The sequence below is a fragment of the Ammodytes marinus genome (genome assembly GCF_949987685.1).
Source record: "Ammodytes marinus genome assembly, contig: scaffold_206, whole genome shotgun sequence".
NCBI lineage: Eukaryota > Metazoa > Chordata > Actinopteri > Uranoscopiformes > Ammodytidae > Ammodytes > Ammodytes marinus.
Window position 1 is genome coordinate 39,173 of NW_027648340.1, and position 14,950 is coordinate 54,122.

Sequence of the window (14,950 nt, forward strand, 5' to 3'; positions counted from 1 at the left end):
CTTGTTTAACTCTTTATAGGCATATGTTTGAGTAGAATGAACATTTTGGTTTTATAATATAAACTACTGACAACATTTCTACCAAATTCACAATAAAATATTGTCATTAAAGAGCATTTTCAATGAGTAATGTAGAGATGAAGATTGAAGAAAAATCCAGACTGGTCTCTTAATTTTTTCCGCGGCTGTATTGTCATTGTAGTGGAAACATAGATATTACCGTGGCCGAGTGGCCTTGATTTCCACTGACATTTGATACTAGGAAGGAGACACCTCGCCAGGCAAGGGAGACGCGGAGAAGTAGGATCATGGTCTTAACAGGATTCACTTTATTAAAGGGGCAGTGTGTAATGTGACATCATCAAGAAAGTTCTAGAATGCAACGCTCCCTGAGTAACCCCAACCCTTTAGAATAATAACAGAAGCTACAGTGGCCTTCAAGGACAAGAACAATTCTACATTCTAAACAATGCACCTGATGACATTCCAAAAACATGGATTCCTCCATACGAATTGAAATAAACACACCGGGTAAACGTGTAACTAGAGTGAATGCTGCTGGTATGACTCTCAGTAGAGTATTTCTCTATCAGTTAAAGCACAGAGACCCGAGAGAGACGCGCGGCTCTCAGAAAAAAATAGGCGAGCCTCCTGAGGTGAAGGGGAGCGTCGCTGCAGACGTGCCTCCGACGCGCCTCAGCAGTGCGTCTGAGGTTGGATGTGTGCCCGCTCTACGTTGATTACACGGTCAGTGACAAAAAGTCAGACGCAGACGCGAGGTAGACGCGCAGTAGAGGTAGGATGTGTGTGGGGGCCGTAAGGTCGCCTTGCTTTCTGGTCAACTCAGAGAGTTCTGTAAAATGACAATATCTCTATTTGATGTAAATTACTACATCATCGTCATTCTAACAGGTTGGTCCAGGCTTCTTCAAGTCTGTCCAGTAATTCACCAACTGTTCTGCAGACCCCAGAATGTAGGTGATGATTTTTGAGAATTCACAGCGATCATATTTATAGTTGTAAGCCTTGAACTGCGAGGGATCTGGTGGGGATGTCGGTGCAAGTCCCAGTTTCTTCATGCACATTCCAACGTAAGCGTCCTCTATGTTAAACGGTTTGATTGATTTTGAAATCTCTACAAGTTTTTCGGGAAGATCGTTGGAGAACACGTACCCCATGCCCAGAACGTAGGTGGGGTATCTGGGGTCAGGGAACATCTCCTCGGGAACGTACCACTTAGAGTCCTTGTTTCGCAAGACAGGTGCGTTCCACACGAGCATTCCTGTCAGGTAGTTCAGCGTGGGAATGCCCGGCTTCTTAAGCATGATCACTAAATTGTCAATATTCAGGAACATGTCCGAGTCGACCTTCATGCCGTATGCTGCTGTCGGGCAGCGTGTGGCCAGCCAGTCCATGATCACCATAGTTTTGATGGTGAGATTGAGATAAGAGTCCATGAAATCGCTCTGGATCAAGTCACGGTGCTGTAAGTTCTCCTGATTGAGCTTCTCTTGCACCTGCTCTGTGTCGCGGCCCCCAGCCAGCGCCAGCATAAACAGAGTGAGCACCACCTCGCCCCCGACCCGGCTGTCACTGGCCCAAGTCTGCCGGATCGCGTCCCGAGCTGCCACGTCTTTTGGTGCAACTGGAACCATCAGGACGAGGAAAGGGGTCTTTTGTTTGCACACTTCTGTGTTATCCATAATAAAGTGGTAGTTTCTTGGGTAGGCTTGGTGGTGCAGAATACCTATAGGTGGTATTGTTGGTGGTATTGTTGGTGGGACAGTGGGTGGCGTTGTTGGGGGGACAGTGGGTGGTATTGTTGGTGGGACAGTGGGTGGTGTTGTTGGGGGTACAGTGGGTGGCGTTGTTGGGTGTAAGGAAAGGTCTACCGTGGTGTCAAGAGTTGTATTTGGTTGAATTGTGTGGTTTGGTGGGTTCAGTCGATTGGTTTGATTTAAAAACCTCTGGTAGTGCTCATGGAGGGAAAAGCTCTCCCAGGACAGAGGGCTGCTGGTCTGAATGTAAACGGCCACGATGAGCACGACACAAAGCAGGAGCAGCAGCTGGAAGCAGGAGCCGTAGAGAGGTTTCTTCTGACGCAGCTGGGGCTCCACAGGTGTCCTGAGAAGATAAGAAATGAAAAGTTAAAACACAACGGGGGATGAAAATAGGAAGGATATCGTCACAAAAAAAGGTAGTGAGTTGGATTTGGATTTGATTCACAGAAGAGGTATTATTATTATTATTATTATTATTATTATTATTATTATTATTATTATTATTATTATTATTATTATTATTGGTATTATTATTATTGTTATTATTATTATTATTATTATTATTATTATTATTATTATTATTTCTGACATAAATTGGCCATTATAGTCTAGAAGGACCTTAAATGCCCCCTCGAGGCATGGGTACTGCTGCTCCCCGAATTCTTGATAACGTTTGTGAGCAGGTCAAACTACAATAAATGGCTCCCCATCAGCTTTCACCACACACAAGTTCCACCTACCTAACATAGTATTGCAACTAGGATTTGCTTTGCCATGTCCTGCTAGCATGTTAGAGGCTGCAGGTATATTTAAGCAATAGCACATGAGAGGGAGCATGTTGTCGCTCTATATCAGCGCTGCTGTGATTCGGTCGTAGGTACGAGGCCACAGGCCGTGTGCCGAAGAGGAACATATCATATTACACAGTGCCCTTTTAAAAGGTGCACTGTGTAATATGACATTACACAGTGATGTATTTCCCTGAAATGCTGTTAACCTCAGATGTGTCCCTAGATTTAGCGAGCGGTACGAGGAGAGGATAGAAAAGTAATGTCCATGGGACGGAGGGACATTGTGTCATAAGTCCTTTGTCACCTTAATTGTCACAACTTCAGCCAGTATTTAGTTTGTTTCCCTGGTTTCCTTTCTAACTCTCATGTCATTTCAGACCCGGCCTCTCCCTCCTGCTCTGCACTCCCCGTTAATTACATTCACCTGGTCTGCCCCTCACTCACCTGCTCCCCATCTGCATTCATTTCCCTCAGTCACTTGCCAGATTGTCAGATGTCCTAGTGTGTTCACCCAGCTTTCCAGCATTCAGATTTCATCCTGTGTTCCGATCCTGCCTGCCTGCCTGCCTGTCTGCCTGCCTGTCTGCCTGCCTGTCTGCCTGCCTGCCTGTCTGCCTGTCTGCCTGTCTGCCTGTCTGTCTGTCTGTCTGCCTGTCTGTCTGCCTGCCTGCCTGTCTGTCTGTCTGCCTGCCTGTCTGCCTGCCTGCCTGCCTGCCTGTCTGTCTGTCTGTCTGTCTGCCTGCCTGCCTGCCTGCCTGCCTGCCTGCCTGCCTGTCTGCCTGCCTGCCTGTCTGCCTGCCTGCCTGCCTGCCTGTCTGTCTGTCTGCCTGTCTGTCTGCCTGCCTGTCTGTCTGCCTGCCTGCCTGCCTGCCTGCCTGCCTGCCTGTCTGCCTGTCTGCCTGTCTGTCTGCCTGCCTGCCTGCCTGTCTGCCTGTCTGCCTGCCTGTCTGTCTGCCTGTCTGCCTGCCTGCCTGCCTGCCTGTCTGTCTGTCTGTCTGTCTGTCTGTCTGCCTGCCTTTTGGACTTTTGTTTCAGATTAACCTTTTGCCTGCCCCAACTGGACTTGTTGCCGTTGCTGTTTTACTTCCTGGTTTGTCATCCACTTCCAATTAAACTTTGTTGCTGCACCTGAACTGTTTTGTGTCTTGCTATTGGGTTCTTGTCTGTGGTGTTCGTGAGACCCTGACATTAATATACATGCGTCCTTTGTCACAGTAATCCTTGTAAAGCATCATTGTGTCACCAGAAACCAGTATGGTGGCTGAGCTCTGCCAAGACAAGTGCCTTTATTTATTTGTGTGTGTGTGTGTGTGTGTGTGTGTGTGTGTGTGTGTGTGTGTGTGTGTGTGTGTGTGTGTGTGTGTGTGTGTGTGTGTGTGTGTGTGTGTGTGTGTGTGTGTGTGTGTGTGTGTGTCATTACAATTTGTATTCCATTCATATCACACAGACATTACAGTTTTTCTCAGTCGCTTTGGTGCTTTTCTCACGTCACTATTAACATTTGCACAGCAGTTAGTGTATTTCTCAAAACAATTAGTGCAAACTGCAAAACCTAGTGGATAACCTGCAAAAGTACGTCACTTGCTCAAAATGGATAGTCTATTCCTCAAAAGCAAGTATTCATGTCAATGAAACTGCCAGTGTCATCAAAATGAGAAGTCTCGACACCATCGTTTATGAACAAGATAGTCAAATGGCTTTGTCATGTTTTCATTATGACAGTTTATTCTCTCAGTGTTTTCTAATGCAAAAAAAAGGTCAGAACTCGGTGACACTACCTGAAAATGCTCAAGACAGCACTCTACACTACTTGTACAGCCATTTGAAAACTACAGTAAAGTTACACATTGCTGTAGTTAGGGGAGTAAGTGAGTACAAGACACTGAATACGTATGTTTCACATTTTTACTGTATATGCTCTTTGCAATTCTACAGCATTGTGCAAAAGAAAAATACACTTCAGTCACTTATTTAGAACAAACATAAAAAAACACCCTTTTGGTAGAGCTGTGCACAAATGTGAACAATATAACAGGACATATTGTAACTGAACATATATAGGTAAATCATTCTGGCACATCCAGACGTTCCTGTCTGTCTGGCCACATATTTTCATTTACATCACAACGGATATTATCCCTTGCAATGCAGCGAGGAAAGTATCTATGATAAAGAAAAGGTATAAAATTTGCTTGACAGAATTTGATAACTAGTTCAACAATGTTGTATGTAATGACTCAAGCAATGAAATGAAGACTATTAGTTTTATTGGGAACGACTATTCAGCATCCATAAGTATAGTTCATTTTGACTGACATGACATAAGCAAATCACAATGTTATAAAACAGCAGAGAATTGTATGAAAGCAACTGATACATGTCCAAAAGCATTTGCAATTTGTTCAGAGGAAGGAGAAATTGCTACTATGATGTGCTCAAATGACTCAATGCTGCGGAGGTTGAACTAATGATTATGAGAATTTTCATTCTGATCTGAGAAAAGCACCAAAGCAACTGAGAGAAACTGTAAAAACGTCCTCCTAAAAAGGAGAACGTTTTTAGGAGGAGTTTTTTTCACAGTATTGTATCTTTAGTTAGTTTGTTTGTTTTGTTTTTGGCCTTGTGACTTAAAGACTCACATGATCAAACCGGTCTGTGTCAAACTCAAGGCCCGCGGGCCAAATCCGGCCCATTTCAACTGCTGATCCGGCCAGCAAATCAATTGGGCAATTCCATTAAATTCGGCCCGCCAATAAAAAATAAAAAAAAAAATATATATATATATAGGGGAAGGTGGGGTGATTTGTGCAACTTTTTACTCAAAGTGATTTTAAAGTGAGGCCTTGACAGTTATGTCTCCAACTCAAATATGTACATATATTTCAGGATGTTGTGCATCCCTGGCAATACAAACTTTGGATCTGGAATAAACTGTTTAAGAAATATAGCTTTCGGAAAAAAAGTTGTCTTGTCGCACTTTGTCATTGTGTCACAATGACAAAGTCACCATCATCATCTTTCTGGCCATCTGAACTCTCATCAGTGGTGTCGTTAAGTGGAATTGAGATGTCACTCTCTTCTGAGCTACTGTAGACAATCACTTTCTTTTGGTGACCAGCGTATACAGCCATGCCACTGGCACAACTCTCAGAAATGTACTTTGCACTAGTTGCTCTGTGCTTGTGGAACCAAATGCCACCTGACAAATGTGATTCCCTCTACATTTCTGCCTTTAAATCAAGGCTCAAAACCCATATGTACACCCTGGTGTTTCCTCACCATTAACCTCTGCACTACTTACTTACCTCTGCACTACTATCTGTGTTTATGTGGATGTATGGGCTTTACGTCTTTTATTTTGGTTATTGTTATTTTACCTTCATTGTTTACCTACTGAATGCACTATGTACAGCACTTTGGACAGTGCAAACTGTCATAAATGTGCTTTTATAAATACATTTTACTTACTTACTTACTTATAACTCACCCAGGCCCTTGCGCACAAATCACCCCATCCCCAGAATTTTGGATAATAGGCATGATGCAGCAATTTAGGGTTGACATTGTGCTAACTATATAGACTCAAAGTGTAGCATACCAAAGCACTAAAACATGTGTCAAATGTTTTCAAACGTGTCTATAATTGTTCAGACACAATAATCAAAAAACCTTGATCATGGAAATTTTACTTTGAAAGGCAAAACACAGTTTTTTGAGCTTAAATGTGCTTATGTCTTATTCCTTGTGTCTCCCTTCTTTACAGGATGAGTCAAATGGATGGCTCTTCTTAAATATGTGGTCACATTTCCAATTTCTTCCACGGTTTTCTAGAAACAAGGGGTTTTGCAACTTCCAAAATGCACAAATCACCCCACCTTCCCCTATATATATATATATATATATATATATATATATATATATATATATATATATATATATATATATATATATATATATATATATATATATATATATATATATATTAGTGGTGGGCCGTTATCGGCGTTAACGTGCTGCGTTAACGCTAGACTCTTATCGGCGATAAAAAAAATATCGCCGTTAATCTCTTATTCCACCTCCTGTTCGGCTCAGGGGAGATGATCGGGACTTTAAGCAGCGGTGTTTTAGGGACGGCTACGGCGCCAGGGAAAGATTCCAACGGGCTCCACTATCACCTAGCAACACTTGCACCGGCTACTTGCTACAGTTGGTGTAGCGCTCACAACGTCAAAAACCCATTCTGCCGTTGTAAACAGACGGACTACGGCTTTGACTCGCTCTGACTACAGCGATAGGAGGTGATGACTTAAATCCTCGAATGCTCAAAATTCTACTCGACCGCCGTAGCCGTCCTCTCAACCGTCGTTGCTTAAAGTCCATACTAATAGCCGGGGGCCGTTGTTGACACTTGAGGAGCCTTTATTCTCTCACACACCCGCCGCTCTCTCTCTCCATCACTTGCCCACGACACAATCGGGTATTGGAACGCAGGGTGGGTGTGTGTGGCCACCGGTCGCCACGTAACTATAAGTTTCCAAGTTTTAAACACTTCTATCTCTTCAACGTCAACGTCACCGTACCCGAATCCTAAATATCCCCATAGCAGACGCTATATTTCATCGGGGGGGAAACTTTGTTTTGCGCCACAGTTCGGCCGTAATGCTGCTGCACACATACACACACACACAGGCGCACACACACACGCTGCATGACAGAGACGAGGGGCGCTACCAAAAAGACGAGAGGAGCGGTTGGAGCAGTTGGAGCGTTTAGAGACACATGCATGCACATTTATTTACATAAAATCGCAATCGCAGTCATTTGTGCAGTTATGTAAAATGTTTCATTAAGGAAAATTACAGAAAAAGTAACGCACAGTGACTTTGATGAGTAACTTTAATCTGATTACTGGTTTGGAGATAGTAACGCGTTAGATTACTCGTTACTGAAAAAAGAGGTCCGATGCCGGTAACGCGTTACTAAGTAACATCTTGTTGAACATTATTTATTTTCATCACCAATTATCATAGTAGAACAGCTTCCTCAAGCAGTTTGTGATGCATGTTGGAAACAGGATGAGCCCCTGGTCTGATGCGCCACCTGGCTTGAGAAACACGTTCTCAAAGACTTACTTTGAGTCATTATTTAGGAGCACACAGACTTACTTTGAGTCATTATTTAGGAGCACACAGACTTACTTTGAGTCATTATTTAGGAGCACAAAGACTTACTTTGAGTCATTATTTAGGAGCACACACATATTATGAATGAATTCAAATGAGACATTTTAATCTAGATTAATCTAGATTAATTCCTAAATTAATCTAGATTAATCTAGATTAAAAAAATTAATCTATGCCCACCTCTAATATATATATATATATATATATATATATATATATATATATATATATATAGGGGGAACTGGGTAATGTGAGACACTTTTTACATTTGCTCTCCTCTTGGCGAGCTAAAATGATTTATCAGTCAACTGTACACATTTCCCATTAATTCAGGATGTTTCCTAGAAAAGGGCATTAGCAGAATTTATTCAGGACGAACGGCAGTGGAAATATGATTGTTTCAAAAAAAGTAGTCATGTGGCTCACTTTACCCCAGCTTCGGGGTAAACTGAGACAGACCAAAAAAATCAAGGGGGTAAACTGAAAAACTTGCTTTTTCCACAATAAACTACCATCACAACACGTGTTGTAACAGTTACAATCCTGACAGCTAGATTGACAATCAAATATTCCAAAACTAATGTCGGACGAGTAACAGAATCATGGGGTTTGGTCAATTTAGCAAAAAAAAAAAATTCTAAACACTTGAAAGTAACTCTGATCAAATACAACATATAATTCATTTTCAATAATTATCATTCAAAAGAAAGATAGAACCAGTTAGATTAGAACACAGTCTGGGTGTTACGGTGACGACAGGCAGACAGGCAAGCAGGACCCAAATGCAGAAAGTGTCACGTGAGGGTAATTTATTGTCCAAAAAAACACAAAAACTCCAGAAACGCCCAAAGGCCCAAAGGCACATGGAACACAGGAACATACAGGGACAGACTCACCAACAGGTACAATGCAAAGACACAGAACAATGACACACAGGGAGTTAAATACACACACACAAGACAGGGTAGACAATGAGGGACAGGTGTATCACATTAGGGGAGGGAGCAGTAATCATACAGGAGGGAAACTTGACAGGACATGGGGAGGAACAAGACAGACGTACCAAAATAAAACAGGAAACACCAAAACAAGACAAGAAAAAGACAGACCATGACACTGGGGTCAGAACACAGGACCCTTATTTCAGGGTGGCCTTTTATTGTGGACAGTCTAAGGCACACCTGTGCACTAATCATGATGTCAGATCAGCATCTTAATGTGGCACACCTGTGAGGTGGGATGGATTATCTCAGCAAAGCAGAAGTGCTCACTATCACACATTTAGACAGATTTGTGAACAATGTTTGAGAGAAATGGTACAATTGTGTATCTGGAATGAATTTTAGATCTTTAAGTCCATCTCATGAAAAATGGGAGCAAAAACAAAGTGTTGCGTTTATATTTTTGTTGAGTGTAACTGCTCATATTATTTACTATGCTTGTTTTTGCTAAACATTTATTTTTATTTTTTTTCTTATTATTTATTTCTCTCTCCCAATTATTTAATTACCTTTTGACAACATTCAAAACTGTGGATCAGAAGTCTAAAATACCATAATGGAAACTAATACTATTTAAACAACCGAAAACGCCATTCTTATCATTACATTCTTAGTATGATGATTATTCATTTCTTAGTAGTACTGATTTATCTGTTATTTTTGATTTTTAATTTATTATTTTGTTGTTTATATGTATGTATATATATATACACACACACACACACACACACACACACACACACACACACACACACACACACACACACACACAGCCAGACACAGACACACACACACACACACACTCAGCCTGTCAACAACAATGTAAAAATATGCAATGACCTCCTGCTGCTTGTTTTTGTCTCGTCCGTTCTGTCTTAAATGTGAACACTTAAACTGTCATGTCCCTCACCTGATGTTATGGTATTCACCTGTCTTGTCCTGCATCACGTAAAATAAATAAAAAAGTTAAAAGTGTGTTTTGGTCTGAAGGGAGTTAATTAGGCCTTACCTGTTCAGCCCGTTTCCCCCCGAGCCAGTCTCTCTCTCCCCCATGAGCGCTGCACTCTGTGTCCTTAGGTCCCTGATACCTTTGTTTTCTTTGCTTTAAACCACAAATGTCTGTCATCAAGTGTGACACGGTTATCACTGACGAATCATAACTTCCTACAAAACAGACGTTGACCTCAGATTTGTCCCTAGACTCAGCGAGCGGCGCGAGGAGAGGACAGAGAAGTAGTGTCCATGCGACGGAGGAACATTGTGTCACGAGTCCTTTGTCACCGTAGACCTTGTAAAGCATCACTGGGTGTGTCACCAGAAACCGGTATGGTGGCTGAGCTCTGCCAAGACAAGTGCCGACTTGACAGATACAGGTTATATTACATAGAAAACGTCCTCCTTCCCTTTGGCATCGGGCCAAAGAGAAGAACATTTTTAGGAGTTTTTTTCACAGTATTGTATCTTTAGTTAGTTTTTTTGTTTTGTTTTTGGCCTTGTGACTTAAAGGGGACATATTATGCAAAAACTCAGGTTTAAATGTGTATTTCCGAGGTCTACTAGAAAAGGTTTTAATGGTCTATTGTACAAAAAGCCCATTAGTTTTCTACCAATGCCCATTTCTTCATTGCCTTTTCAGGCCTTTTTTGGCCTCTCCCTAAAAAATTTGGTTTTGACATCTACCCCCCTCCTATCTACATGGGCGTGCATGCACCGCCCTGCTCATTTACTCTATACCTACCTATATGGGCATGGCACACGCCCAGCTGTCAGTTTTGTTTACTTTTGGCCAATGCAGCATGGAGATCGATGTTACCATGTTTACCTTCATTTCTACAGCAAATATCAGCACACTTATTACTTCTAAACCAAAAGCTTACAACTGAACCTGGTCAGGCAGGAGTCTGAGCTGAAAACTGTGAAAATTGCATCAAGATTTCTGGTTTCCCTGACATTATCCTCAGGTAAATACAGTTTAAATATGTCACAGTCAGTAACTGTTTGCTTCGTGTAGTAAAGGATTACTTGAAACTCACATTTTCATAGTCAGGATGTTGGACTAGTTTTCAGACCGATCTACATGCATTGACTTATACGTTTTTTAATTCAACCCTTTATCTCTCTGAAGATTTTTTCTTTGAAACAGTATCATTACATTTTAAAATGACCAAAACCATACTTAAAAATAAAGCAGTTTATTCATAGCCAGTGAAATGGAAATATAAAGTGTACATAATTCAAACAGAAGCAAAGCCATATTGTATGTAACTGTCCAGTTGTTGCTGGTGGGCCCTGAAGAAGACCACCTGTTCCACCCAGTGAACAGTCCTCTGATGGAACAGATAGTGTGACGGTCCTTGTGGGTCAACGCTCCGTCAGGTCACCCAGATAGCTGTAAAACATGGCACATTCAATGTTACATCATGTGTAGCCTACATACATGATACATCTGTAGTTATGGCAAAGCTACAAACTAATGAAAATATATTTTTTCTTCCATTATTAAATAAGATGGGCCACTAATAAGTTCAGTATAGCCCTTGCTCAAGAAGAAACGAGTTCTGAGTGATACTGTGTGCTTTTTGAAATATAATGGACAGGAAACAAACAGCAGCAGAGGCAACTTACAGTAGGCTATTCCTGTCTATTATATGACACTGGAGATGTAATAGGCCTACTGCTGCATGTACCACGACTGCTTGCATAACTACACACTGTCAACAACAAACAAATACTCAGTTTCCAACACACCATACAGTTTCACCGTCTGTTTTCACACGGGCTGTCACGGACAGACCCACAGATCTAACCGTTAGCATAAAAGCTAACGGGCGCTAACGCTAACTACTTAACCCAGAGACATTCTCTCGTTTCAGTCGGCGTTGGTTATTATAGGAGGGATAAATTAAAGCACATTGCACACATTGAACTCATAAACGGACAGATTTGTTTTTAAATAGGACTACTTACATTTCCAGAGGAGAGATGGTGTCTCTCTGTCTTCCAGGCACAATCTCCTCCACACTCCAGTATAACAGCAGATCACACTAGATTGCCAACCTTTGCTGGGCATAGCCAAACAAAAAATCCATTCAGCCCCGGTCTGCTTCGAGGCTGGGGTGTGATGGTAGCTTGAGGATGAGCTAACACTGCAGCTTGCTTCTCCTCTGTTGTTGCATGAGCGAGTGGAGGCTCAGCTGTGTGTGATTACCAACGGGGCGTCTTGATTTGCCAATCAACTACCGAGTTTCTGGTAAGCTTTCCCGTGGGAGTATTTATGGTAATGAAAACCGACCGGTTTCGTCACCAGTCTGTGTTTTTTGGAAGAAACCTTCAAATCCCCCTTTTTTCTAAAAAAGCATCCCTGAAGAAACTGACACATTTGTTTTTTTGAAGCTTGTGTGTGCTGGTAGAGACCCCAATAACCTAAAAGGGTGCCCAAACACCTGCAATGTTTTGTTTTTCATAATATGTCCCCTTTAAAGACTCACATGATCAAACCGGTCTGTGTCAAACTCAAGGCCCGCGGGCCAAATCCGGCCCATTTCAATTGCTGATCCGGCCAGCGAATCAATTGGGCAATTCCATTAAATTCGGCCCGCCAATCAATAAAAAAAAAAATATATATAGGGGAGAACGGGGTAATGTGAGACACTTTTTACATTTGCTCTCCACTTGGCGAGCTAAAATGATTTATCAGTCAAATGTACACATTTCCCATTAATTCAGGATGTTTCCTAGAAAAGGGCATTAGCAGAATTTATTCAGGACGAACGGCAGTGGAAATATGATTGTTTCAAAAAAAGTTGTCATGTGGCTCACTTTGTCCCTGTTGTGCCTACACAGAGTGTCTCATTTGAAATGTTGTAATGGGTTAAGACTGATGCCAAAGTGCATTCCAGGGGACTAAAGTCTAACGCATGTTTACATAAGTTTCTCTGTAGATGCAACCATCCCAGACCCCTGCGGAGGTCATAAACTCATTTAAGATGTGATAGTCCCTTTTAAAAGGTTGGTTAATCCAACCAGACCTTTGGGGACTGATTCTCTGCAAGTTTCACAGGATGAAACTCTATTTGGAAGCTACCATAAAGTTCAAACCAGACATGGCAGGGCCCAGGCACCCTGCTGTGTTTACCTTATCTCATCTGTGAGACACAAGCTTCAAAGCTTTCTTTTCCTAAGGAAGGAAAAGCATCTTATTGGCTGGTTTGAATGTAAATACTGCTTCTGATTGGATGAGAATGCATTTGGACTGTTTTAATACAGGATGCAATCCTCTCATCTTTGCCATTCGCCTCCGGCTTCCAGCCGTGATAGAAGGTACGAAATGCTTAAACCTGAGGCCTGGGATTAAGCAACTCCAAGCCCCAGTCTTTATACTCGCTGGACGAATTGATGGACTGCTTGGAACATCTTCTTCTGTTTTCCCGGATTCGAGAGAGTTTTCCTACAGAAAACCTCTTCGCAGAGCTGAAGCAGCCACCTCAGCCTCTCCTCAAAACAGAACGACCCCACACGCGTAAAGCGTGAGCGAAGACGCAGGATCCCTTCATCAAGACGCCTGCACTGCCCGTTCCACGGACCAGAGCCAGCCAGCGGACCCGCCGAGAAGTGAAGCCGCCTATCACCTATCATCTGGGCCGTTCCTACGCTGCCCCAGACGCAGCGCCAGCAGAGAGCAAGGCCCGACGCAGAGGGAGTTCTCCGCTTCCTCTCTCCTCCTTGCCTACGTTCCTACGCTGCCCATCGGACCGCAGACAGCCCGCCATTGCCAAGAAGAGCTGCTGATCCCCTGCTTTCCTTCCTCGGCATCGTGTGGCACGCTGCCCTTATCAGCTGAGCTGGTTCCACACCCCTGTCTTCCACAAGACGCGCTCCATCAGCGCACAAGGCCCGGCAAGCGGCCTTTTTCTCCTCCTATCTCCTCCAGCTGCCTTCAACCAATCATCGCAGGACCAAGCGATTCACGTGAGGCTATTGTCTGGGCTAAGATAGTTATTTTATGTTGTTCATTAACTTGAAGTAAACGTAAGAGCTGACGAGCTCACTATTTCATTATTTCCTGATTTAAAGTAATTCTGACTCACTTATGTTTTACATAAGTGTTTTTCGCTCACAGTGTTTTTCTCCCGTTAACCGGGAATGCATTGATGTGTTTTTGTTGCTGTCACTCTTAAAGCCAGTGAATTCTTTCCTCTTTATCAATTCAACTCAGTATACGCAAATGCGCATTTGCAGCCACTGTGTGATTGGAGGAAACAGTTCACTACGCGCTGGAGCTGCGGCTACTGTCTTTTGTTTCCTCTCCTTCTCATTTCTAACTACGTACATCACACACACACTGACACTCGTGATTCCCCCTCAAGTATTCTTCATGAATACATGAGTGTTGAGTTTCTGTAATTTTAAAGTTAAGATTGCGTGAAGACAAACCCAAAGTCTCCCAGCATCATCCTTTATAATTCTTATGTGTTTGATTGAAGCAGTAGGTCACATACATGCTTTGCATGCTACTTCCCCTACTGATTAAAGGTAGAATATCCAACTTTTAGAAGTTGTACACATTGCTATTAGCAATTGATCTACCCGTGGCTTAAAAGCCACTTCAAACTCTCGCGTGACGTCAAACTCTCGCGTCTGCCATCTAAATTCATCTAAATTCTAAAGTGACGTTCCTCTGTCACACACACACACACACACACACACACACACACACACACACACACACACACACACACACACACACACACACACACACACACACACACACACACACACCACACATGTGCACTCACCTGCACATAGATAGAAATACATGGCTTTATAATCTAAACTGTTCTTATTATTGCTTGTGCTATGTCTGCTTTCTTAAATTAGATTAGTTCATGGTTATTGACTTATGTGTATCGTTTTAATCAACTTGCCTAAGTAAATAAACCCTTACATTTTGATTTTAAGAAGCAGTGTCTGTGATATTTGTGTCTTGTATTTCACTAATGGCTGGTAAATAAGGTTTATGCTCGAATATTCACTCCTTCATTATCTTAAATGTACATTGTAACCAACTTTGACATTTTCAAGATAAATCCCTTTAACATTATGAGACTGTTTTCTGATTTGATACAAAGTTCCCTTTTACAAAGGGTGGTGCTCCGTAGGTATTAATAAGTAATTTGATTAGCTGGACTAATTTA

At 42.3% G+C, this 14,950-nt stretch overlaps 1 protein-coding gene across 1 annotated transcript; it reads right to left on the bottom strand.

Annotated features, from left to right (window-relative positions):
• Window positions 1-260: 260 nt before the first annotated feature.
• LOC307270673 (beta-1,3-galactosyltransferase 5-like) lies at window positions 261-9,992 on the bottom strand. The gene is made up of 2 exons (XM_080054558.1): window positions 9,766-9,992; window positions 261-2,124 (listed from the first exon to the last, which is right to left on the bottom strand). The coding sequence occupies exons 1-2, from the start codon at window positions 9,807-9,809 to the stop codon at window positions 906-908; spliced, it is 1,263 nt and encodes a 420-aa protein (XP_079910684.1). The 5' UTR covers window positions 9,810-9,992; the 3' UTR covers window positions 261-905.
• Between the last annotated feature and the right edge of the window lie 4,958 nt (window positions 9,993-14,950).